Here is a 26,904-nt window from a genome sequence, read left to right on the forward strand (position 1 = left end):
AGTTTACAAAAAAGGGACGTATACTGGATCTATCAGCTAGACACTGTCGCCCCGTTTGGACTGAATGAGATTAGTGAGACTATACTTTATACAGGTCCCACTAACGGGCGTCTGCCCAACGCAAAAAATGCCTAACAACCACTAAAGCAGCCTACACATATACAGTATATATATATATATGCGTATGTTACCTAATATACTGTACTAACCGCTTGGGGGGCCTACAAGCAATGTCCTCATTAAAGAGACCCTTCTGTCCTAAACCCTATATAAACCCTGTATTTATATGTATGAAAAGCGCAAATAAATACAAGTGTGTATGTGCATACGGACATATATACTGTATACAGTCCTGATCAAAAGTTTAAGACCACTTGAAAAATGGAAAAAAAATCCTATTTTACATTGTTGGATCTTAACAAGGTTCCAAGTGGAGCTTCAACATGCAACAAGAAGAAATGGGAGTGAGACAAAACATTTTTTGAGCATTCAATTTATTGAAAACAACAAATAAACTGAAACAGGCTGTTTTTCAGCTGATCCAAAGTTTAGGACCACATGCCTTTAAAAGGCCAAATCTGTGCAAAGATGTGGATTCATTGTCATCTTCTGTCAGGTAGTCACACGTTGTGATGGCAAAGGCAAAAAAACTCTCCCTTTTTGAACGTGGTCGGGTTGTTGAACTGCATAAGCAGGGTCTCTCACAGCGCGCCATCGCTGCTGAGGTGGGACGCAGTAAGACAGTCATTTGGAATTTCTTAAATGATCCTGAGGGTTATGGAACAAAAAAGTCAAGTGGAAAACCCCCCAAAAAATGTCATCAGCACTGTCCGTCAAGACACTGGACGATCCTCGACCCAAATTAAGGCCCTTACTGGTGCTGACTGCAGCCCCAACCATCAGACGGCATCTGAGACTGAAGGGCTTCAAAAACAAAAAACGTCTTCTAAGACCTCGTCTCCTTGAACCCCACAGAACTGCTCGTTTGGACTTTGCAAGAGAGCACCAAACATGGGACATTCAAAGGTGGAAGAAAGTTCTATTCTCTGATGAGAAAAAATGTAACCTTGATGGTCCTGATGGTTTCCAACGTTACCGGCATGACAAGCAGATCCCACCTGAGATGTTTTCTACGCGCCACAGTGGAGGGGGCGCCATAATGGTCTGGGGTGCTGTTTCCTTCAGTGGAACAATGGAGCTTCAGGAAGTGCAGGGGCGTCAAACGGCCGCTGGCTATGTCCAGATGTTGCAGAGAGCATTCCTCATGACTGAGGGCCCTCGTCTGTGTGGTTAAACGGGAGCGATTGGCCACACAGTGAGCGCTGACATTCAGGTAAACCATTGCTTGCCAGTAGTCTCGTTTACCATCCATTAAGTGACTATCCAGCCGGCACTCCGCCCACTACGATGTAGCAGCGCTGTCTCTCGGGCAAAACACCACCCACAAACATCCTCCCTTCTCTGCCCGAGAATAGCGCGCCCAAACAAAGTATAAATAAACACACACCACTATACACACTGTAAATGTTTTATTGTCCTGATGAAGGGGGCTGTTCGCCCCTGAAACGCGTAGACCCGGAATTTGCTCATTCATCAGGTGACCTGCAGAACCTTTACACGGGCAGATTATCAGGAGACAGCGTTCATAGGAACATTTATTCCCGATAATCCGGCGGACAATTGGGCAGTGTAAATGTGCCTTTACTGTAAAGAACCCTTTCCTGTATTAGTGGGGGGAAAAACACTTCTGCTCAACACACATCTGATTTATTTATTTTTTTCAGTGAGGACCACCCCAAGAAATAATTGGGTTATTGTTATAATTGAGGCAGTGCATATAGAGATAACAGAACTAGGCCGGCGATTGTTCTGGCCAAGGAGAGAGAAGCATGATGTGAATGGTGAAATATGGCAGTAGAGTCTGCCCACAATATACAGGGAAATACTTGTTAGCCCTCACATATCTGACAACAGATAGATGTTTAATTGCCCATGACAACTCATCACAGCAATATACAATATCGCAATATAACCTAGTGCAAATCAGGACACAATAATAATGAAATGTAAAAAACGGAACACTTTCACATTGTAGCGGTGTAACCACGTATAAAGCACACTCTATCCATGTCATATGGGGTATTTGGTGTAGTCATAAAAGCCCTTGTGATCTTCCAGTATATTAGGAATGTTGCATATAGTGTACTATAATAAAGGAAGGGCAACTCTGTACCGACTGCTGTGTTCCCCTACAGTTTACACTGCTGAGCAGCCGACTGTGGGAGGGACTCCCGTGTGATTGACAGCTCTGCTCTTTTCTCCACATTCACTCACAGTATATGTCTGTAAAGGTGACGCCTTTCCAGAGCGGCAGGAAATGAAGAGGAGACCATTGGACTGAATACCAGGCACTGCTTTCTTCAGGGATGATCAGTCTTATAAACAAGGGCTCATGCGCACGACTGCGGTCCGCAAAAAAAAAACGGATCCGCCAAAAATATGGATGATGTCCGTGTGCATTCCGTATTTTTCCAAAACGGAACAGCCGGCCCCTAATAGAACAGTACTATCCTTGTCCATAATGCGCACAATAATAGGACATGTTCGATTTTTTGCAGAACGGACATACGGAAACGGAATGCACATGGAGTACCTTCTTTTTTTTTTTTCTTTGCAAACCCATTGAAATGAATAGTTCCGCATACGGTCCGCAAAAAAAAACCAACTTAAATAACACGGAAAGAAAATACGTTCGTGTGCATGAGCCCTTATGCTGTATAATAATAAGTTATGCAGTTTATTAAAAATATATTTCGTGTTTCACTCCCTTACCATTGTCAAGATCTCTGCTTGCTGCAAGTGAACAGAACAACTATTGTTTTTGTCCAAAGACTTAAAACCAGTATAGACTTAAAGGGGGCTTTCCAGGATCACTGTGATTTTTAACAGATAAGTTCATGTACTTGCTTACCCCATGTACATCTTCTCCATGCTTTTTATTTTTTAATTTGGGCTCTCCTGACCCGTTTTTACCATGTAAACCAATCCCCCTGGTTTGCTTGTAGCACTTCCTGTTTCTATATCCAACCATACCCATGATTCACCTCTTCTCCCTCCAGTGCCGCCCCTAACAACATCCAGCTGCTCTATAGCTCCTCCTACTCATCCAGTTACATAGACACTCCCCTGACATGGCCCCGCCCATGGATATGACATCACAGGAAATAAGACAGAGCTGCATGGACATGGTCATGTGACCACAGCCCAGAATGGATGATAGGAGCAATAAAGGTAAAATAAATATATTACAAAATTACAGCGATCTTCATAAATGATTATTTTAAAGGATACTGATGCAAACCAGAAAACCCCTTTAATTTACTTCACCATAAAGTATAAAGGCTCATTCACACGACCGCGCCGTGTTGTGCAGTCCGTCAATTGCGGATCCGGAAAACACGGATGCCGGCCGTGTGCGTTCCTCAATTTGCGGAACGGAACAGGTCGCCCATTATAGAAATGCCTATTCTTGTGCACAATTGCGGACAAGAATAGGACAAGCTCTTTCTTTTTTGCGGGGCCACGGAATGGATCTATGGATGCGGATAGCACACGTGCTGTCCGCATCTTTTGCGGCCTCATTGAAATGAATGCGGACCCATTCATACAGTCATGTGAATGAGCCCTAAAGCTGACCATGCACATGAAACAGTCTAAACTGCTCTCTCCCTTTGGCTTCCTCATAAACAATTGGTATCTGACATTACAGGGGTTTTCCAGGGCTTACTGTAGATATTGATAGCCTATCCTCAGGAAAAGTAATCACCAGCTGATTGGCAGGGGTTTGACACCTTGCACCCTGTCGATGACATAGCTCCATCCACTGGGTAGTGGACAGAACTCATCACTGCAGCGCTGCTTCCACTGACTTCCACGGGAGCAGCACTTTAGTAACAAGCTCTATCCAGTACACAGAGGACGGAGCTGTGTAGTTCCGGCACCACAGCCAAACAGCTGATCGGTGAGGGTGCCAGGTGTCGGACCATGCTCAGCTACTGATGCCCCATCCTTATGCTACGCCATTACATAGAAAAAGCTGGACAACTCCTTTAAGCATATACCTCAGCCAGGAATCATACCTTGTAATAGACAGTGAGGAATAATTGTACCAACTAACCGGTTTGACTTTGGGCTAAACCCCAGGTTCTCACCCTTGAACCACTATACAGGGATCTGGACTTTGCTGCAAGAGAGCCACCAGGCCGCTGCGTCCTCTTGGTGTAGTTCGGAGCTGACCCACGGGGGTCGGGAACACCAGTGCGAAGTAGGGTTGTAGCAGGTATAGAATTATCGATACCCAATCAATACTTTTGTACTGGTATCGATTCGATACTGGGATTTGACATTTGCCGATACTAGGCTGCGCTACTGCGCAGCCTACTATCAGAGACCATGGCGCACGCTGCTCTCAGCGCGCGCCAAGTTCTCAGCAGCAGCACAGGGGAGACGGAGTCACTCCCTCCCTCCCCCCTGTGCAGCTGCTGCCAATAAGAAGGGAGAGGGGCGGAGGAGGGGAGGGGCTGTGGCCACTGCGCCACTAATGAAGATAACTCACCCATTAATACAAATATAGGCGGCGTGTGTCGGCGGCAGAATCACATAGCCGGCACCCGACCTCTATGACAGGGTGCCGGCTATGTTTGGTGGCTCAGTGCGTGCCCCCCCCCCCTTCCCCCAGTACTAAAAACATAGGTGGCCCAGTGCGCCCTCCCCCCCAAACCCCAGTATTATAATCATTAGTGGCAGTGGCCACAGGGTCCCCTCCTTTTCATTCATTGGTGGCAGTGACAGCTTCTGATCGGAGCCCCAGCAGTGTAATCCTGGGGCTCCGATCGGTTACCATGGCAGCCAGGACGCTACTGAAGCCCTGGCTGCCATGGTAACCTCCCTGCTGCCGTGTGCACTATGCACAGGGCAGCAGGGACAGTGTGAGGTCCTATTCACCCTAATAGAGATCTAATAGGGTGAATAGGACAAGGGATAAAACGATCCTAGATTCTAGCCCCTAAGGGGTCTAATGATTATTAAAAAGTGAAAAAAATAAAATAAAATAAAAAACACACACAAATTATTAAGTTTAAATCACCCCCTTTCCCAATTTTACATATAAAATATATAAACAATAAATAAATAAACATATTACATATGGCCACGCCTCAAAAAGTGCGAACTATTAAAATATAAAAAATATCTTCTATGCGGTGAGCGCAGTAACAGAAAAAATAAAAATAAAAACCGCGCGATTCGTCATTTTTTAGTCACCTTGTCTCGGACTGTTCGATTATGGGCCAGACATTTCATAAAATGCAGGAATGCACGCTGCTTTTTTTGTATTTTATTTTTTCCACGTGGTATCGAATGGTATAGAGTATCACAATACTTTTTTATGGTATCGAAATCGAATCAAAATGTTGGTATCGCAACAACCCTAGTGCGAAGCAGGTGGAAACAGGCCGGGGTCAGGGCAGGCAGAGTTCATGTGTATTCGTAAAACAAGTCCAAGGTCAGTTCAGGCAGCTGAGGGTCAATACGATAAACAGGAAAAAGTCAGGGCAGGCAGCGGAGGTTCAGAGTGGGTAAACAGGCAGAGTTCAGTATACTGGCAGACAAACAGCACACCTCAAGCTAGAACAGCTAAAGCTCAGGCAGCTCTTCCTTGAGAAAGTCATCTTAAGTACCCACAGGTGTCCAGCCATTGGCTGGCAGAGATTGGCGTAATTGTGTACTGGCCCTTTAAGACCAGGGAAGTGCACACATCTACGGGAGACAAGAAGAGACTGTGCAGCCTGGGAGGGACCTTACCCCGCTGTTGGAGGGTCATGCAGGGAGTAAGTGAGTGATGCAGCCCCTCTGCCCACCCCAGATAGTAGGACGTGGCAGACATGGAGCACCGCCATAACAAAGCGATTGCCTACACTTACAGAAAATCCTTCTGTGTGAGACCGTAGTAGGTCTGTAAAGGTCTTCACCCTCTAGATATAAACAAGCTATTCCAAATCAGTGAGAGCAAGCAGAGATCTTGAAAATGATGAGGAATTGCAAAAATAAAGTTTGTTCTAAGGTTATATTAAGTGATTAAATATTTTTTTTTTTTAGTAGGTCATCCCTCTAGAACAGGCATGCTCAACCTGCGGCCCTCCAAGCTGTTGCAAAACTACAACTCCCAGCATGCCTGAACAGCCTACAGCTGTCAGCCTTTAGCTGGGCATGGTGGGAGTTGTAGTTTTACAACAGCTGGAGGGCCGCAGGTTGAGCATCCCTGCTCTAGAAGATACATTTAGGAAAGCTGTGATGTTTATACAAGGAACTAGTGGTTAGAGCTCCATTACATAGGATATGACAACTGAGAAAGAGATTGTACTTTCTCAGAACCTCTTCCACCTGCACAGCGAATACACAGATCGCCCCAATGTCAATCATAATAGCACCCTAATAAATACCAGTTCCCAGGTACACAGTTCTGGAACCCATAAGGTCTAGTGAAGTCCTTGAGTGTTGAAGGTGACATTTACCAGCCTCCGAGTAGCCAAGCTAGATATAGTTCAAGAGAGGTTGCAATTCTTGTCTTTCTTCTTTGGTTTTGGGGGAGGATTGGGAGGAGCAGGATGCCCTGGAGGCCTCATAAAAGTAGGCAAAGGAATGGGTTCTCCTAAAAAGTAGCCATCTACCTCATCATCAGAAGATGAAGAAGAGGTGGAAGAGAACGACGGATAGGTAAAACGCATTGGTTCCTTCAGTTCAGTGCTAAGAGGAATTTTGAAGGTGACCCGAGGGCCCGTTCGATTCTGATTCCTGAGGTCAGGCAGAGAGCGTCTTTGGGAACACTCCCGGGAGAATTCGCTTGGCGCCCCTCTCATGCTGGAATGTATGGACCTTATTGGAGTCACATATGAGTTGCATTGCTGGGGTGTCCCACACTGATCTATCATAGACACAGCTCTTCTTGGTTCTCCTCCCATACGTCTTTCTTCAAAATGTTCTCCCTCTGGCTCTGTGTTGGTAGATGTTCCGATATCTCTTGTTTCCTTGCGTGGAGATACATCTGACTGAGCTGGGCTTATGGAGCGCTCGCTGCTTGTCCGTGGTAGACTGCATGCCCTGGAGCAATAAATTTGTCCATGGCGAGGTAGGAATGGCCTGCCCAGAAGAGACGACCCACACCTTCCACAACAGAAGCAGCGTTCAGATGCATGCCAGTGCTGCCCACCATGTGATAGCTGTCCTTCATCTATACCTAGGAGCAAGGAGAACATTAGTCTGTGGGATTGGAGCTGCCCTTTTCCATCAGGTTGCTAAAACATTACCCACAGTGGTGCCAGTTTGTTCAACTTCGGGGACCTTTCTCACTACTCATGTCACGGATCGGCAGAGGGAAGCATACTTGCCTGCTCCCCACTGCTGGGTTTCTGCTCCTTCAGTCTCTTGCCACCATTGCGCCCCAGTCTCTGCGTATCAACATCTGGTTTCATGGAGGTCAGGAGGGGACCGGAGAGAGGCAGCGGTGGCAGGAGACTGAAGGAACCCGAACCCATTTGCTTCCCTCCACAGGTCCAGAGATGTAGAAGGGTCTGGCAGAGAGTCCCCCATAAGTGGACAACCCATTAACCACTTAATAAACAGCCTGTTTTGGTGATTTAAAAAAAAAATAATTAATCATTGCCTTCCTAGATCTATAACTTTTTAAAAAAATTGTCTATGTAGTAGTATGAGTGTTTGATTTTTGCAGGACAATTTGTAGTTTTTAATGGCATCATTTTGTGGTACACAACTTTTATTAACTCTTTTTGGGGGGGATGGGAATAAACAGCAATACTGCCACTGAATTTTTACGTTATAAATTTTGCAGCATTCATTTTTCTGCATAAATAACAGTGATACCAAATACATATAGGTTTTTTTACGGTTTACTATTTTTGTATAATAAAAACCCATAAACAAAAGATTAAGAAAATCTTCCTGTATCGCTGAATCCCAGGACCCATAACATCTCTTATTTTTCATTCTACAGAGCTGTGTGAGGGCTAGGTTTTTGCAGGACGGCTTGGTTTAATTTTGGGGTACATAATGCTTTCTGATCGCTTTTTATTTTGTTTTTCAGTGGCGAATAAGCTAAAAACAGCAATTCTGGCATTGTTTTTTTTACAACGTTCACCTTACAGGATAATTGGGTATTGGCAGTTGTGACAATACCAAATAGGTGGAGGGGATTTTATTTTACTATTTTTTTCTACAAATTTTATTTTATTTTATTTTATAAAACTTTTTAACCCCTTAGAGCAATAGCGACAGTTAGAGCAGTGGCCCCACTGTCATCTGGGTGCCGTATAAAGGAGGCAGCCTAGCCTAAGGACCCTCAGTGACCACCGTAAAAAGGCCTGGTCATCAATAAGAAAGTTCTAGAAAACCTCTTTCACGCAAGAAAAGATTATATATCATTGGATTATTAGATAGATTTGTCAAGTGATGTCAGCCATGTTGCGTATCACCTGGCTTATTAAAGGGGCTCTTCGCTTTGGACAACCCTTACTTGTTAATGGGGTCACTTGACAATAAGATCATCACAAAGTGTCCCCTGCTGGGACCTCCAGCGATCAGCTGTGTTAAAACCTTGCAATAAGTGTTCAGTTTGTCTGCAGCGCCACCGCAGGGGAAATGAAGCATTACACAGTATCCATTCACATCAATGGATTGTCTGTGTAATGCAGGACAGAACAGGTCCTCCAGAGCCAGAGACACTCTTTGTAACTGATCTAAACTCAAGGCCAAGAGATCGAGATATGAAAACAGGTTTCCGTTTTACTCAGAATTGAAGAACTCAACGTATCCTACCTATGATCTCCCCGCAGCTGTCACAGTACTGTGCGTAGAGTCTCTCGTAGCAGGGGGAACAATACGACCGCTTATCTTTCATTATATAGCGCTGACTTACAAGAGAACATTCACACTCAAAGCAGCAGAAGTGCCTGGTGTGCCAGTGGTGACCCTCGGCCTGTGTGCACTCCACCGAGAAGATGATCTGAAAGAGAAAATAATCAAAAACAACCCAAAGAACAAAAAGTAAATCAATTTCATTAATCATTAATAGCGATTGTCGGTGGAGAGGAGGCTCACCTCATCACAGGCCAAGCATCGTGGTCGCTGAAGCTCAGCATGGTGCCGGCCACAGTAGACTTGTCCTCCATGGTAGAAGTAGATGAGGTCGCAGAGAAGCTCTGAGCACTTGGTACAGGTGAAACACTGAGGATGCCAGCAAGAGCCAAGTCCTGCTCTGGAGGCAAATACCGCCATATCGCCCCCACTGATCTGTTGTCCACACTGCACAATGATAAGGAAGTATGAGTATTAATGTATATGAGTGTAGACATCTTACTAAGCAGAAGCTCCTGGGTCCCGATTCTCCACCGTCCATAGGTTGTGTCTTCCTCTATGATTCTGGGTCTGACTTCTACCTTTGCACCCCCTACTGTTACACACCTATGGGCGGACACACCCAGCCAAGAGTCACAGTATATGGGCCCCCTGCTCTCCAAAGAAGTCCTCTTATGTATTTTTTTTTATCAACCCACCGGTAACTGTGAGCCATGAAATTTACTAGCTCAGTCCAATGATGAAACCGCTATAGGGCTTGAGTTAGGAGGGGCTCAGGATAGAACTCATCCTGCTTCTCAACCCAAATCCATGGCCTTTTCCTTAGGGGATGCTGATAGCAAAGAGATTTTTACAGATGCTATTGAGTTCAACAATAACTGTATAAATTCCTATGTAGTGAGCTCCCCCTAGTGGTGGCTGCAAGCAGTTTTATAATATAGGAGATTTTTAGTTTTTTCTTAATGTATTTATGCCAGTCATCTGGTAGGTTTGAAAATACACTGAGAATACATTATGAAATATGGTGTTCAGAATGAGCGCCATATCCATGAAGAATATGTTTCACTTTTTCTGATGTAAAAGTTGAGTAAAGTGACTGAAGAGGAGTGCAATTTTTCCTTTTTATTAAAAAATTCCTCCAGTAAGTACAGTTTTGCTATAGGGCCCTATGATCTCTATGTACACTCCAGTACTTTACAGGTTTCACATATGGTATGTCTGCCCTTATACACACACACTCTCCATGCATAGCCAAGTTATATCTTCTCTTACCTTCTGGCAGACTGTACCACTCATAGGTTCTGGAGACAGGACGTACAGACCCACGACCCAAATTCTCAAGTTTCCGTTTCTGGACGAAGAGAATAAGCAACTCTTCTTCTTCCTCTGCCTGCAAAGAGCAGCAGTACCGGGCCTGGGACAGGTCCGGCTTACAACTAACAGCGGTACTGGGCCTAACATAGAACAAACAGCAGCACTGGGTCTGCCACAGAACCTATGCAAACAGTAATACAAAGAGAAAGAAGAAAGGAGCCAAGTATAGAGAACTTGGTCAAGATTAGAGCTATAGTCTAAGGCGGGAGTAAGAAATCTCTATCATGGGCTAAAATGGGAAACACTGGGACTCATGGCAGATGATAACTAGCATGACCATAATTTATTTGGGCTTCTATAGAGTGTCCTGCTAATAGATCTAGCTAGCAAGGAACTACATTTAGTGACTTCAAGCATTGTAGTATCAAATAAACCTTCATGTGCAGAGCTCAAAGAAGGGAGGGAGAAGATAAGTCACGTTCTTCTTGCTACCTCTTGTGCTATGGCCAACTGCCTACATGTCCAACCACAACCAAGAAACAACCTGAACTACATTACAATTTGGAGAATTTTGTGTCAGTACACAAGTCCCACAAAAGATCCAAGTTAGGCATCAACCCCCAAAAAGCACATTCAGATCCACTTTACTGGGAGTTCTACACCTCTGAGAATCTCATGAGCATGGATGGCCAACATAATTTCAAGAGCATGGATGGCCTACAAAAAGTCCAAGTTGGACATCAATCCCAAAAATCCCCTTCAAATACAGCTACTGGCATCTCTAAGCCTCTCAGAATTTTAAGAGCATAGATGGACTACAAGAGGTCTAAGTTGAATGTCAACACAAAAAGCCCCATTCAAATGAGCTTTACTTGTATATCTAGGCCTCCCAGAATCTAATGAGCCTGGATGGTCAACAGAATCTTAAGAGCATGGATAGGCCTACAAAAAGTCTAAGTTGGTTGCCAGCCCCCCAAAAAATTCTCTTTAGATCTACTTTACTGCCTTCTCTAGGCATCCCAGAATCTCAAGAGCATGGATGGTCAATGGAATCTCAAAATAATGGATTGCCCACAGAAGGTCCAAGTTGGACATTAACCCCCAAAAGCCACTTCAGAAACACTCTACTGGCACCTGTAAGCCTCCCAGAATCTCAAAAACATGGATGGCCTACAAAAAGTCTAAATTGGATGTCAACTTCAGTTCCACTTTACAGACATCTCTAGGCCTCACAGACTCTCAAAAGCATGTATGGCCAACAGAATCTCAAAATAATGGATGGTCCACAAAAGGTCCAAGTTGGACATCTACCCCCAAAAAAACACCTTAGATTCACTTTGTTGGTATCTCTATACTCCCAAAATTTCAGGAGCATGGATGACCACCCTGTCCCCCTCACTAAAATCTGCCACAACACTATAAATGTTGGTACCAAGATTCAAGAAACAAGTAAAAGATAATATGAAAGCATAGCTCAACCCTCATCCATTGTCTTTACCTCAGAGTCATGTGGGGGTAGTTGACAGAGAAGTTGCCGCAGTCTGTATCTTTCTCCTTTACTCAGCACATATGGGACCTTGTCCTCGGGAAGACATCTGAAATATTGGTGCACCTGAGACAAAATTCCATAGCATTTCAATGACTGTCGTGACATATCTAACCACCCAATATCACTGTGAAGATAGGTGATACCATACCTGCTCAGGGGTTAGTCCAGGGGGTACCCATGCATATTTCTCGAAGGCAGAGTCAGAACTGCTTTCACCTGAAGATAAGCGCTGTGCCCCTACCATCTGGCACAGGGACCTCTCTAGATTCTGAGGAGACGTGGCGCTCCCATGATCTTCCCATGGGCAATGACAATGTTGGCAGATCTTTCTGGAATAAAAAAAGTAATAGGAAAAGTTTGAAACCTAGGGCAAGATATGGAGGTCAACCTACAAAGACATTGGGAGAAAACAGTATCCAACATATCCATGATATATCATTCAAGATCCATTCCTTTCCAACAAAAAGAGCTAGAAGTGATGAGTAAATGACGGTGGGGGTTATTTGGGTCGGTAACACGGAGGGTAGGGATGGGACCAATTTGCAGTGATGGTGATTCTGTTGATTGTATGGACTGGGTGTTAGGGGTCCAGGACTGTGGTTCAGGCTTGCTGAAGACCAGGTGACAAGGGTAGAGGGTTGGTGTGCTCCATCTTTATTTTGGGTCCTTCCTCCACAGTGTATACCTCTGAATAACTCCCAAAGCTTTATGGATGCCCCTTCCCCTAAAGCAGCAGGTCTTTTTGCAAATAATATGTGCCAGGAGGGCTGCCAAGTATAAAAACTATTGTTATTGTAGGAAATGAAGTGAGGAGAAAAGGCTCATTCAAGAGTAAAAAATGATGCGCTTGTAAATCCATTTTATTAACCACTTGCAGGGACTTTTGGATTTACAGGCAATGTCATCTGGTGGCCCTTTCTACTATGCTAGGTCACAAGTCAATGAAGACCAAGTTATTTTAGGTCCCCTGAGGAATGTGACACATCAATAACACTGCAGGACGGGAGATTAGCCGGGCATTGTCACCACGGCTAGAAAAGAAGATGAGGAAGATGTCTTTGGTATAGGAAAAAAATCTATAAAATGGGCTAAAGGGCTTTTCTAGGATTTTCATATGCATAGCCTATCCTCAGGAATGGTCATCAGTATGAGATTGGTAGGGTTCCGACTCCTGACATCCCTCGCCAATCAGCTGTTTGAGGAAGGTATGGTGCTTACCGGAACACCGGTGAGCTCTGGAGTCTCCTCGCAGCTTACCAAGCACAGTTCCGTTTATTGTCTTGTTGGCCTTGGTGTTGCACCCTAGTCCCATTCACTTGAATGGAACTCAGCTGCGCCTAGGCCACGTGGTCTAAGAAGAGACTCGCGGAGCGCCTTGGTCTCTTAAAAAAGCTGATCAGTTGGTGTGCCGGAAGTTGGAATCTGCTGATCTGATATTGATGACCTATCTTGAGGATAGGTTTTTGGTGGAGAATTGCACAGAAGTCAGCTAGAAAATGGAAACATGGGACCACTGTTCTCGTGACGGCCAGGGATCAAACCCACACAGATCAGAAGTGTATCTCTTATCTTGCAACAATTAGTGTTGTTTGTGGCAAAACCTCTTGGATTGGACAGTTTAGGCCATCAATCTCTGATCGGTGGTGGTCCGACGCCCGTTACTGTACACTGGACAAGCTGGTTAGAGCAGTAGCTCCCGTCCCCGGACACCTCGTATCCACAGTGTTAGTTTGTGTAGAACATCTCTAGGGCAATATAGTGATCCAAGTTATGGACAGATCCTGCCAAGCACGCTTTCCATAACTATCTGGTTGCCACGATCTAGAAAAGGTCCAGTGCGCCAAGGCTACTGATAAGAATCGTTCACTAGCAGCCCTGAAAGCTCACAAGCACAGGCAGGCGGCAGGTGTGATTAGATCATCCAAACCCTGCCTGAGCCATCCATCAAGTAAAGAGTCATCGCCCCAACTGGGCAGAAAGTTCAGGGCTAGGGATCCGCACCAGTGCTGCAGCTGGTGGCAGTTGAACGATGGAACTGAGCATATATGTCAACCTTAGTGAGCTAGGCAGAGCATTTAGAAAAAGGGCAAACAGCAGGTGGCGCTATACAGATAGCATTCAGATCCAGGAGCTGGTTTGAAAAATGTAGAATATTTTTTGTGGGACAACCCCTTTAACGGACATACAGCAGATGATTACATTTCTACTTACCTCCACCTGTGTGCGAGGAAACCAGGGCAGCGTTCTCTGCAGGAATGACATGGCTGACCCTGGCCGGTGACATTCAGCTCCACTCCCTAGTACAGAGATGAGTGAGAGAAATCACATCCTATTCATTACATGTGGAAATACACAGATTTACGTCAGGATGGATTCGCCGTTCGCATAGTGTTACGTGGAACAGGACTGAATGAACATCAAATTTTAACAGAATTGTGTATTTCCAGGTAAAAATTCTCATCCTATTGATCAGCACATAAGGACGGATATAATAGCTTTAAAGAAGGCCTCCCACCTCTCCTGACATTCTAGTAGGAATAATAGAGGGATGGCACAACATAGAGTTATATGCAATGATGCGGCAGAATTGTTACTACATAACTGGATGCAGGTAGCTACTTTCGCATCTGCGTTTTCCTTTCCGGTTTTGAGATCCGGCAGAGGATCTCAAAACCAGAGGAAAACGCTTCAGTACAATTTAATACAACCGGCTGCATCCGTTCCATTCGGATGCAGTTGTACGGAACAAACCGGGAACCGGATTAGATTTTTTCCTGTCCGAAAAAAAATCATCCGACACTAAAAACAATGTCAAAGGCGCCGAATCCATTTTTTTCAGACAAGAAAAAAAAAACTGATCCAGTACTAACACCATTGTAAGTCAATGGGCGCCGAATCTGTTTTTTCCTCCGGATTTGCTTCCAAACTTCTAAGCCTTGTAACATTTTCACTTTGTGAGGCTTATATAATAGAAACCACCCAAAAATGACCCCATTCTATAAACTACACCCCTCAAGGTATTCAAAACTGATTTTTACAAACGTCGTTAACCCTTCAGGTGTTGCACAAGAGTTATTGGCAAATGGGGATGAAATTTGAACATTTTATTTCTTTGCCTAATTTTCAATTTTAACCCATTTTTTCCACTAACAAAGCAAGGGTTAACAGCCAAACAAGACTGTATCTTTATTGCCCTGACTGCCGTTTACAGAAACACCCAATATGTGGCCGTACACTACTGTACGGCCACACAGTAGGGCGTAGAGTGAAAGGTGCGCCGTATGGTTTTTGGAGGGCTGATTTTTATGGACCGGTTTATTTACACCGTATCCTGTTTCAACCCCCCTGATGCACCCCTGGAGTAGAAACTCCCTAAAAGTGACCCCATTTTGGAAACTACGGGATAAGGTGGCGGTTTTGTTGGGATTATTTCTAGGATACATATGATTTTTGGTTGCTCTATATTACATTTTTGTGAGGTAAGGTTACCAAAAATTTCAATTCTGAAATTTCATCTCCATTTGCCATTAACTGTTGAGGAACACCTAAAGGGTTAATAAAGTTTGTAAAATCAGTTTTGAATACCTTGAGGGGTGTAGTTTCTTAGATGGGGTCACTTTTGTGGAGTTTTTACTCTAGGGGGGCATCAGGGGGGCTTCAAAAGGGACATGGTGTCAATAAAAAAGGCCATCAAAATCGGCCTTCCAGAAACCATGTCGGTCCTTTCCTTTTGCGCCTCCCTTTTACTGATACAGCAGTTTACGACCACAAATGTGGTGTTTCTGTAAACTGCAATATCAGGGTAATAAATATTAAGTTTTGTTTGGTTGTTAACCCGTGTTAATCTGGGGGGTTGGGTCATGGGGTATTTTTATAGAGGAGATTCTTACGGACGTGGCGATACCTAATAAGTCTACTTTTCTTACAATTATTTAGGTTTTAGACTATATTATCCTTTTTGATACAAAAAAAATGTTTTTGTATCTCTAAAGTCTGAGTTTTTTTGTTGTTTTTTTTTAGCTAATTATCTTATGTAGGGGCTCATTTTTTGCGGGATGAGAGGATGGTTTTATTGGCACTATTTTGGGGGCTATAGGACTTTTTAATAGTTTGCTATAAAAAGATTTGTTGGGTAAGGTGACAAAAAAAGTTATTTTTTTGCATCTTTTTTTGTTTTTTTTGGACCGTATTAATCTGGGGGGTTAGGTCATGGGGTAGTTTTATAGAGGAGATTCTTACGGACGCGGCGATACCTAATAAGTCTACTTTTTTTTACAATTATTTAGGTTTTATATTATATTATCCTTTTTGATACAAAAAAAACTTTTTTTTTTGTTTGTTTGTTTTTTGGACCGTGTTAATCTGGGGGGTTAGGTCATGGGGTATTTTTATAGAGGAGATTATTGCCGACACAGCGATACCTAATTTGTATACTTTTTTTGAAATAATTTTAGTTTTTTTGGGTGTCTCATCAACCGCGACCTCCCTTCCAGGTACATAGGCCTGTACAAATTTGTCCCCAAAGTGATCGATGACCGGCCGTATCTTATACAGGCGGTCATAGGCAGGATCACCTTGGGGAGGACATGCTGCATTATCGGAATAATGCAGACTTTTCTGGATGGCCTCAAACTGGGAGCATGTCATGGCCGTACTGTAAAGTGGGGCCTGGTACAGGATGTCCCCACTCCAGTACAGCCTGACACTGGGTTTCTTGACCAGGGCCACATGCAGCACGAGGCCCCAAAATGTCCTCATTTCGGCTGCACTAACCGGCGTTCAGCCACCGGTCCTAGCCAAAAAGGAGCCCGGGTGTTGAGCAACGAACTGTTGGGCGTACAGATTCGTCTGCTCCACCATCAGATTTACCAGTTGGGTCACTGAAAAAATTACAAAGTCATATTCAGTGAAGCCCACTGTGGAAATCTGGATTCCTGATTGGCCTACAAAATCACATCACGGGCTCGTATCGCTCTGGGCTACACCAGACTAGTTCACCGGCAGGGTGCTCCGGTGGATTCAACTGGTGGGCCAGAAAACTAGTACGAGCCCCAGAGCTGCTCGTACTAGGCTGGGCCACAGGGTCCCTAGCATGGCGGTCCCCTTGCTCCGCCTGGCGGCGTCTCCGCCGCCTTGGGGGCTCATCATCATCAGCTAGATGATGAGGAGGACGCGTCTAATATGCTCAAATGTGGTGACAGACTCCCTTTAAGGTGAAATAGGGCTGAGTCCTTAAGGGGTTAAGGACCTTTTTACATGGGAAATCGAAATGATCAGGAACTGGCATCACAATTGGGATAGTTTGCCCGATCCTTTATCTCCTGCTTGAGCAGTTCCCTAATAGGCTCATTAAAGGTGATTAGAAGATGTTTGGACTTGAACGTTCACAAAGGAGCAGTGATGGGGCCCAATGTCTAAACTTGAAGCGCAGAGCACCATACCTGGGGTGAGGGTAGGAAGAAATAGGCGTGGAGGCAAAACAACGCAAACCACAAGAATGACAGAATACCTGAAAAACATTCTGCGCTCAGCACCGAGAGCACGAACAACAATAAAACTCATCCATAATTGAGAGTGCCAGACAAGGCGTCCAGATGTCCCAAAATGATGGTTCAAAAAAATATATAATAACTCGTGTGCCCCACGGGCAAAACATCTGCAATTGCTCCTAAACCATTTTTAAAAGGCAAAAAAAAAAAAATAGTACCTAAGTATTAAATGAATAATACTGCACAACAGTGCCCAAATAATACTGCCACACAGTGCAACTCACATAACCATAACGCCCAAGTAGTACTACTATACCAAACCCACATGCCCCAATTCAATGCGCAAATAATAGCGCTTTACTAAACCTCAATAATACCACCATATAGAAGATAATGTCATTATCATAATACATAACGCAATTGTGCGGGCTTAGGGCTCATGCACGCGACAGTATTGCTTTTTCAGTGTTTTGCGGTCCGTTTTTACGGATCCGTTCTGTTTTTTGTTTCCGTTTTTCTGTATGCCATATACAGTATACAGTAATTACATAGAAAAAATTGGGCTGGGCATAACATTTTCAATAGATGGTTCAGAAAAAACGGAATGGATACGGAAGACATACGGATGCATTTCCGTATGTGTTCCGTTTTTTTTGCGGACCCATTGACTTGAATGGAGCCACGGAACGTGATTTGCGGCCAAATATAGGACATGTTCTATCTTTCAACGGAACGTAAAAACGGAAACGGAATGCATACGGAGTACATCCCGTTTTTTTTTGCGGAGCCATTGAAATGAATGGTTCCGTATACGGACCACAAAAAAACGGCCCGTACACTCGCAAAAAAAACGTTTGTGTGAACTAGGCCATACTGAAAGAGAATGCACACGGAGACACTTCAGTATTTTTTGCTGAACCATTGACATGAATGGTTCAGTATATGTACCGGATACTGAACTAAAAAAACGGACAGTATACTGAAAGCAAAATACTGTCGTGTGCATGAGCCCCTATGCTAATGCTGTATTCACCGTTTATACTATTTAATATGTACAACATCTGTAGCATGTACAGTTTACCTGTGAAAAGTAGACACCTGCACTGAAAAGAAAAGATTTCTTATTTCTTATTCTTAATCTCAATAAAGATTATATTAAAAAAAAAAAAAGATGCCACCATATAGAGCAACGTATATGAACATACCGCATGAATAATATTACTCAATCAAACCTGCATTCCTTAATTAAATGCTCAAATAATAGCGCGTTACAAAACCTCCATAATACAACATATAGTGCAACTCTCATGACCATACCACCCAAATAATACTACTATACCAGACCTGCATGCCCCGATTCAATGCACATATGATAGCACTTTCCAAAACCTCAATAATATCACCATATAGTGCAATTTATATGACCATACATCCTGAGTAGTACTAGTATACCAGACCCGCATGCCCCAATTCAATGCACAAAAAGCGCTTTAAAAAACGTAATAATACCGCCATATACTGTAAAATAACAGCGCCATGCTGACACAAAAAAAAATTGTATTACCATGCCCAAGGGGTGCTGGCATGTAGATCTAAGATAATACTGCATAACAGTACCCAAATAATACTGCCATATAATGCAGCTCACATGACCATACCATCCAAGTGATACTACTATACCAGACCTGCATGCCCCAATTCAATGCAGAAATAATAGAGCTTTACAGAATCTCAATAATACCACCATATAGTGCAACTTATATGAACATATTGCATGAGTAGTACTACTATATACCAGACCTGCATGCCCCAATTCAATGCAGAAATAATAGCGCAAAACCTTAATAACACCATATACTGCCACATAACAAAAAGGATAGGTTTTATATAGCATAGTTTCAGTATATAGTGGAGTCTGTGCTCCCTGAATTAATTTGAGGCCAGTTGGCATAAGGAAAGGTGTCATATAACGTAGGTTCCCATCCAAAAGAGGTCACCTTGCTGTGGTGGCTGGGCCCAAATGCTATATATTATATATGGCTAAGTATTCATTTTATACAGTGCATATAGCACTGGTTCATATGCTCTATGTTTGTAGAGTGCTGTTGCATTGTCCGGATATGCAATAAATGTCCGATAGGTTCAGATCCTACCTCTGGGACCAGCTCCTGAAAATAGCTGAGCACCTCCATGGCAATGATAGAAGTCTTTGGACAGACTCAGCTACGCAGGAAACGGCCTTGAAAAACTATGGAGTGTCCTAGACAAAACATCAATGACCTAAGTGGTACATTTCTCTATCTGCAGTAGGGCTTCCTACGGGACATTCCTCATAAATTGCTCTTAAAACAGCTGCTTGGGTTCCTGGAATTGCGTAAAATTGTAGAAAACAATATATATTCCCTATATTAGTGTCAAAATGAACTGCCTCTGCCCCAGGCACCTTCATCATGTGGACACAAGTCAAAATTCAACTTACCTACCCCAAACTAACACCACAGCAAGAACTCTTCCCCAATAAGCAGTCTCAATAAATATGCCCTAAAAACTTTAACTTCATCCTGATAAATCATATTGAGCAGATGAGACCTCAAAGGGCATCTGTCAGCAGTTTTGCTACCTATGACACTGGCTGACCTGTTACATGTGCACTTGGCAGCTGAAGGCATCTGTGTTGGTCCCATGTTCCATAAAACCGGAATACCCCTTTAAAATCCCATACAATATCAAGGTACATCTGGTTGCTAGGGTAAAATACAGCAAAAATCATAATACAGGAAACATTAACCTATCCTGGACATACATATAAGATGATAGACAAACCACTGCGAGAAACTTCTGGCAACGGGTGGATGTTTCATGTACAGTGCCTTGACCTTTTCCACATTTTTTCACATTGCACCCACTAACAAATGTATTTTATCTGGATTTTATGTGATAGACCAACACAAGTCCATTTCGGTAGAATCCTATGTGATCTAAGTCCGTTTCAGTAGAATTCTGTGTGATCTAAGTCAGTGTCAGTACAATTCTGTGTCATCTAAATAAGTCTGTTTTAGTAGAATTATGCGTGATCTAAGTCCAATTCAGTGGAATCCTATGTAAACTAAGTCCTTTTCAGTTGAATCCTGTGTGATCCAAGTCCATTTCAGTAGAATCATATGTAAAGTAATAGGGTCGTTTATTAAGACCAGCATTTTAGACGCCGGTCTTAATAATCCTGCGCTGGCGCTTGATGCACCTAAATTATGTAGAGGCACCAGCCTGCAACATGGTTTAAACTATGGCAGATCCCTTGCTGGCATAGTTTAAGACCATTTTCCATGCCATAAACTGGGCCACTCCGCCCCCTTTCCCCGCCCGTGCCACGCCCCCTTTCCCCGCCACCTCGGAAAAGTGGCGTTAGCTGGTAAAAGTCACAGATTCGACCACAAATCCCCTTTGCGACCGAATCTTCCACTAAAGTAAGCCAAAAAGAGGCGCACTTGCAATCAAAAAAGACCCCCTAAGTCCTTTTCAGTAGAATCTTGTGTGATCCAGTCTGCAGAAAAAGCACTTCAAATGTATATGCAAATGAGCAGTTACGAGCACTGAGCCACTCTGTGCACCCTTCCACTGCCAGCCCCGCCCTCTCCTTGATTGACGGGATGGTCACCTCACCTGGTCCTGTCAATCAAGAAGGAGAGGGAGGGGCTGGCAGAGGAAGCAGGAAAAGCAAAGGTGCACACAGTTGCTTGGACCCGCCCTCAGTGCACTTAACTGCTCATTTGAATGTGAATTTGAAGTCGTGAAGTGAATGCTATCATTCCATTCAGCTGTGCTAGCCCTGCAAGGCATTGTGCCCGCTTTCCCTGGTGCCAGATTAGAGGTTCACTTACTTTTTCTATGGATGTTTACGCAATACAAGACACGAGCGGCACAACTATTTGTGTGTTATCACTTTTGTTAGATCGCGCTTCTCTATAATTGTGACTTAAAACCTGTAAATTCTTCACTATCTCCAGGCCTCCCGTACTGCCAGTAGTAGTAATAGTAGTAGTAGTAGTAATAGTAGTAATAGTAGTAGTAATCATGTGCAGTAATTGCTCAGGACGCACCAGTCATTCCGGTCGTGTGAATTTCCTGAGGGCACATTCCCTGTTATCAGATCCTAGCAGAGATCAAAGCTACATTATGTGGACAAGTCACGGGAAGAAGATTCTGCCCTACTGAATACTTAAAAAATAATAAAAAAAAGAGGGTGCATGGTGGATGCTCATGGAGTGGGCTTGAACATGTTGGGAGTTGTTACTAAGAGGAAATGGAATTTTTCTAACTAATGATGTGAACCAATTAATGGTTAACTAGATCATTTACCAGTCACTCGATGCTAAATTTTCAACTTGAGAGCCATTTCTGCTTAAAGGGAAACTGTCAGCAGTATCGACCCTATTAAACCAGACATGCTGACTGGTGGGGTTGATCCTGACGATCAAAATTATATCTGTCTTGTGGAAATCGGTTGTGGCGTTCCTGAGAAAAAAAGACTTTTAGTCTCTATGCATATAAAGGCTTCAGTGTGCCATGGGGCGTGGCCAGACCTGTAGAGCTGAGGGACACAGAGGGGCTAGGTCACACCCCTTAGTAGACTGAAGCGTTCAATGGCATAAAGAATTCAAGTCTTATTTTCTCAAGGACGCCACAACCTATTTTCACAAGGCGGGTATCATTTTAATCAGCAGGATCAGACCTACCGGGCGGTATGCCTGGTTTAATAGGGTCGACCCTGCTGAAAAGTGTTGTTTAAAGTGATCAAAACATGTAGGAGGCCATTACCGGAAGTGGAAGAGTTGTCAGTAGTTGTTATTGATGGGTGGCACATTTGTCTTAAAGGGGTTCTCCGGGACTATAGCAAAACTGTGCTACCAGTGGCATACTCTCCATGGAGGCAGACCACGCCACTGCCGTGGTTCCTGTGGTAAGAGGTGGCCGGCGTTGAACTCCTTCTCATTGCTTTCCCGACACAGATTCACAGCATTTTCCTGCAGCCACTAGGGGGAGCTCAGGAAGCAAAATAAATTTTACAGCTGCCATTTAGTTCAATGGTAACTGTATCCATTCCTAGGCACTGAGCTCCCCCTAGTGGTGACTGTGAGCAGACAGTTTTATAATATGCTGTACTTTCTGGTATAACTACATGGGGAAATATGGTTCAGAACGAGCGCCATATTTATAAAGCATCTGTTCCTCTTTGAAGAAACATAGAAGTAGGTGAGGTGATTTTTAAATTTTTTTCCTTCACAAAAACGTAAGCTCGTTAGAAATCTCCCTCAGGAGGGGGCCTTACTAAGTTTTGCTATGGGGCCCTATTATATCTATGGTCTAAGGGGGTCATTTATCGTACTGGCTTAGTTGCCCATAGCAACCAATCAGATTCCACCTTTCATTTTTCACAGCTCCTTTGGAAAATGAAAGGAGGAATCTGATTGGTTGCTAGGGGCAACTAAACCAATTCTACTTTACACCAGTTTGATAAATGACCCCCACAGATTATATGCTGCCAGCACTTACCCCCACTGGAAATTATGGTGCCCAGCATCTCCCCCCCCCCCTTAATATTTGGTGGCTATAGGTCTGGCAAAGCCTTTTGGAGGCTATAGTTCAGGGGCCAGCAAGACCCAGCTTTTGCGAAACTACAACTCCCAGCATGCTCCATTCACATCTAAGGGAGTCCTGAGAACCTCTGCTAGAAGTTGTTCCTTTAGTTGATCATTTACTTAGGGTGCATGAACCCAGCTAAGGGGCGATGATCCGTGACACCTCTGTAACTATTGAATAGGTTGTCAGTGGTAAGGAGACCATCAGCAATGTGTCCTCGCAGTGGGGCTCACTGGATGCGTCCTACAGCTGCAGACCATAAAGTCTTCTCTACCAGTTCAGATGATTATCTGATGTGCGCCTACTGGTACCTGCATACCCTGCCGGGCAGATGCATGCGGGTATCCTGCCTCTGATCTATGAATACGTATCTGCCAGATATGTGACGAGTCCAGACAGATCTTCTCAAATACATGCCTACCTGACCGCCATATTACCATGCTGACAGCTCCGTATAGACCTATCACATGATGATCACCATCAGATCAGATCACAACCTCTTTCCTACAAGGGGAAATCAACTTCATAGTGGGGGCATCCCCGTTCGGACCCTTCTCCTTGAGTGAGAGCAGAAAGCCACCCGCACATCCAGCCATTGATTTGAATGGCTAGCATGCAGTACTACATTTCCCCTCTAGTGGCCACTGTAGGAAGACTGTATAGCTGAAGACCGTGATCCCCGGCAATCACATATGATCACCAGTGGACGCACGGCACTCTGGGCCAAGTTCACGTTGCAGCTTTCAGGTTTGCAACGTTTTTATGCCAAAAAAACATTCATAGGGAGATGATAAATCTCCCCCATGGCGCCAGCCACAGCCAACAGTGGAGCAACACCCTGCTGACAGCAGTACACAGTGGGCCTTATAAGCGTAAAGAAGACCCTCACCTCTGCTGACATGTCTGTTTCAGTAACTACTTGCATTCCCCATGTATTAACAATACCAGAGGACTCTATGTTGTGCCATTCCTTTATTATTCCTTCTAGAAGTTATAAAAGAATTGCTAGCAGTTTGCAATAAAGGTCTAGCTGGGTGTTACCAGTGGGGGGGGGATTCCCTGCACAGTCAGACACTTGCAGCACTGAGTGGACTATGCAGGGACACACTCCTAACTGGTAACACCCAGCTGGACCTTCATTGCAAACTGATAGCAAGTAATTTGTAACTTCTAGCAGGAATAATAAAGGAACGACACATTGCAGAGTCATAAGAATAGATGCTCCAATATTGTTATTACATGGGGGATGCAAGTAGTTACTAAAAAATATATCAGGAGAGGCGACAAGTCCCCTTTAAATGGCTTGCGTTCCCACTGGCACCAATATTTGTCAGGTAAAAGCCCATTGGATAAAGAATAAAGGGGTTGTCCCCCACTAGAAAATAATGGCTGCTTTCCTCCACAAATAGCGCCACACCTGTCCACAGGTTGTGTGTGGTATTACAGCTCAGCCCCATTCCCTTCAATAGAGATGAGCTACAATACAAGATACGACCCATTGACACAGGTTGGGGATGTTTTTGGAATAAAGCAGCCATTGTTTTCTAGTGGGGGACAACCCCTTTAAGAAATCCTGCCCGGGGCTAGCATTGAGTTGGTCCCACACACTAGAGAACTGAAAACCCAGCAGTAAGTTTTCACTGAAACGCATCCAAGATGGCAGAGGGGGAGAAGCTGTGACTTGCACTGCATGATGGAAGATGTTTGGCAGGTTGGGGGTGTTCATTGTGTACTGTGGATTATTGAAAAAGGGCGTTATCATTGTGTGCGGTCTTCACTACTCCATTCCCTACCGGAGCGGCGCTAGGAAAAATCTGATGTCGACCTACTGCGTGTGTACAACCTAATGATCTTGCACTTCAGCAGCTGCGAAGAGCATATCTAGAGGACCCAATACTTATGTGGCCATCAGAGAAGGTTTCAGTAGCATCCTGTGTGATCCAAGTCCATTTCAGTAGAATACTATGTCAACTAAGTCCATTCCAGTAGAATACTATGTCAACTAAGTCCATTTCAGTAGAATCCTGTGTGAACCAAGTCCATTTCAGTAGAATCCTGTGTGAACCAAGTCCATTTCAGTAGAATCCTGTGTGAACCAAGTCCGTTTTAGTAGAATCTTGTGATCTAAGTCCATTTCAGTAGAATCCTATGTGATCTAAATGCCTTTCAGTAGAATCCTGTGTGATATAAGTCTGTTTCAGTAGGATCCTGTGTGATCTAAGTTCATTTCAGTAGCATCCTGTGTGATCTAAGTCCATTTCAGTAGAATACTATGTCAACTAAGTAGAATCCTGTGTGATCCAAGTCCCTTTTAGTAGAATCTTGTGATCTAAGTGCATTTCAGTAGAATATTGTGTGATCTAAGTCCATTTCAGTAGAATCCTATGTGATCTAAGTCCATTTCAGTAGGATCCTGTGTGATTTAAGTCCATTTCAGTAGAATCGTGTGTGATCTAAGTCTGTTTCATTAGAATCCTGTGTGATCCAAGTACATTTTAGTAGAATCCTGTGGTCTAAGTAGAATTTCAGCGTTTTGATGTCCGTCTGACAAAACTGAGCCAAACCGATCCATCCTGGCACACAATGTAAGTCAATGGGGACGCATCCGTTTTCACTGACACAATCTGGCACAATAGAAAACGGATCCGTCCCCCATTGACTTTCAATGGTGTTCAAGACGGATCCGTTTTGGCTATGTTAAAGATAATACAAACGGATCCGTTCTGAACGGATGCATGCGGTTGTGTTATCTGAACGGATGCGCTTGTACAGATCCATGACGGATCCGCACCAAACGCGAGTGTGAAAGTAGCCTTACCCTGGGTTCACACCTGAGCGTTCGCGATGGAGCGCTCTGTATGCTCGATTGTACGGGCGTTTGCAATCGCGCATACAGAGACAAGCGAACGCCCATTGTCGCGCGTTCCCGAAAGTCTATGTACGGGAACGCGCGACAAGACGCCCCAAAGAAGCTCATGTACTTCTTGGGGCGTCGGGCGTTTTACAGCGCGATCGTACGTGCTGTAAAACGCTCAGGCGAGAACCATTCCCATAGGGAATCATTGGTTCTTGCCTGTTGTGCGTTTTACAGCGCGTAGGAATGCGCTGTAAAACGCTCAGGTCTGAACCCAGCCTTAAGGATACAACCACATGCACCCAAAAATGCCTTTTTTTTTCCCGGTTCAAACACCAAATAAAGGAAAACGAAGCTGGCGATGATACCATGATCGCTCGCTGTGGTCTTATCCGTCTTTTTGAGACCTCACAGCATTTCTAATATTATAAAAAGTCCCTAAGAAATAAATCCTATTTCCACCGGATCCAAGAAACGGCACAAATAATAAATCACAAAATTAAATAAAAATCTGATGACGTTAGTTTTAGATGATGTGTCCCCCCATGAATGAAGCGTGGGCGAGACAGCGGCACACACGTCAGCGCTTGCGAGAGTCGAAAAGAGACAGAAACTAGGAGACACCAGCTTACCTGAGACCGCCGCCGCCTGGAACTGCGGAACATCCTGACCCTCCGGATGTCTGCCGAGGACTATCCCAGTAACTCTTTCCTGGTCTTCAGTTCCGTTCACCTGGAGCCAGTCCACACCCCAGCACATCACACAGGACCCTCCCCAGGGGACAAACCGCCCTACCTGTAAGAGGAGACGACACTCCTAGGCTGGAAAGTGACACCACCCCGGAAGCTGCATTCATACGGCAGCACACGCTGCTCTCTTTAACCCTTTCCTGCCCAGGACAATAGAAATGAAGGCTTACGAGCCATCCGGTTGGAAAAAGAGACCCGTGACTCCTTCCATAGACACCTACTAGTCATATAACTTCAGGGCGGATTTTTTTTCTGCAGATTTGCCGCGGATTGCTTTGCAAATGGTGAAATCCCAGCAGCAAAAAGTTGACGTTTTGCGGATTTTAAACCCGTACCGCAGGTCAATCTATGCTGTGGATTATTTTTTTCTGCAGCCTGTGGATG

At 44.2% G+C, this 26,904-nt stretch overlaps 1 protein-coding gene across 1 annotated transcript; it reads right to left on the minus strand.

Annotated features, from left to right (window-relative positions):
• Window positions 1–6,222: 6,222 nt before the first annotated feature.
• LOC122946702 (prickle planar cell polarity protein 3-A-like) lies at window positions 6,223–26,689 on the minus strand. The gene is given in 9 exon segments (XM_044306481.1): window positions 6,223–7,294; window positions 8,890–9,076; window positions 9,172–9,375; window positions 10,201–10,239; window positions 10,241–10,342; window positions 11,741–11,854; window positions 11,940–12,120; window positions 14,003–14,088; window positions 26,404–26,689. Coding segments are annotated over 9 exon segments (1,638 nt in total). The 5' UTR covers window positions 26,437–26,689; the 3' UTR covers window positions 6,223–6,602.
• Window positions 26,690–26,904: the final 215 nt, after the last annotated feature.

The sequence above is a fragment of the Bufo gargarizans genome, chromosome 9, assembly GCF_014858855.1.
Source record: "Bufo gargarizans isolate SCDJY-AF-19 chromosome 9, ASM1485885v1, whole genome shotgun sequence".
Taxonomy (NCBI): Eukaryota; Metazoa; Chordata; class Amphibia; order Anura; family Bufonidae; genus Bufo; species Bufo gargarizans.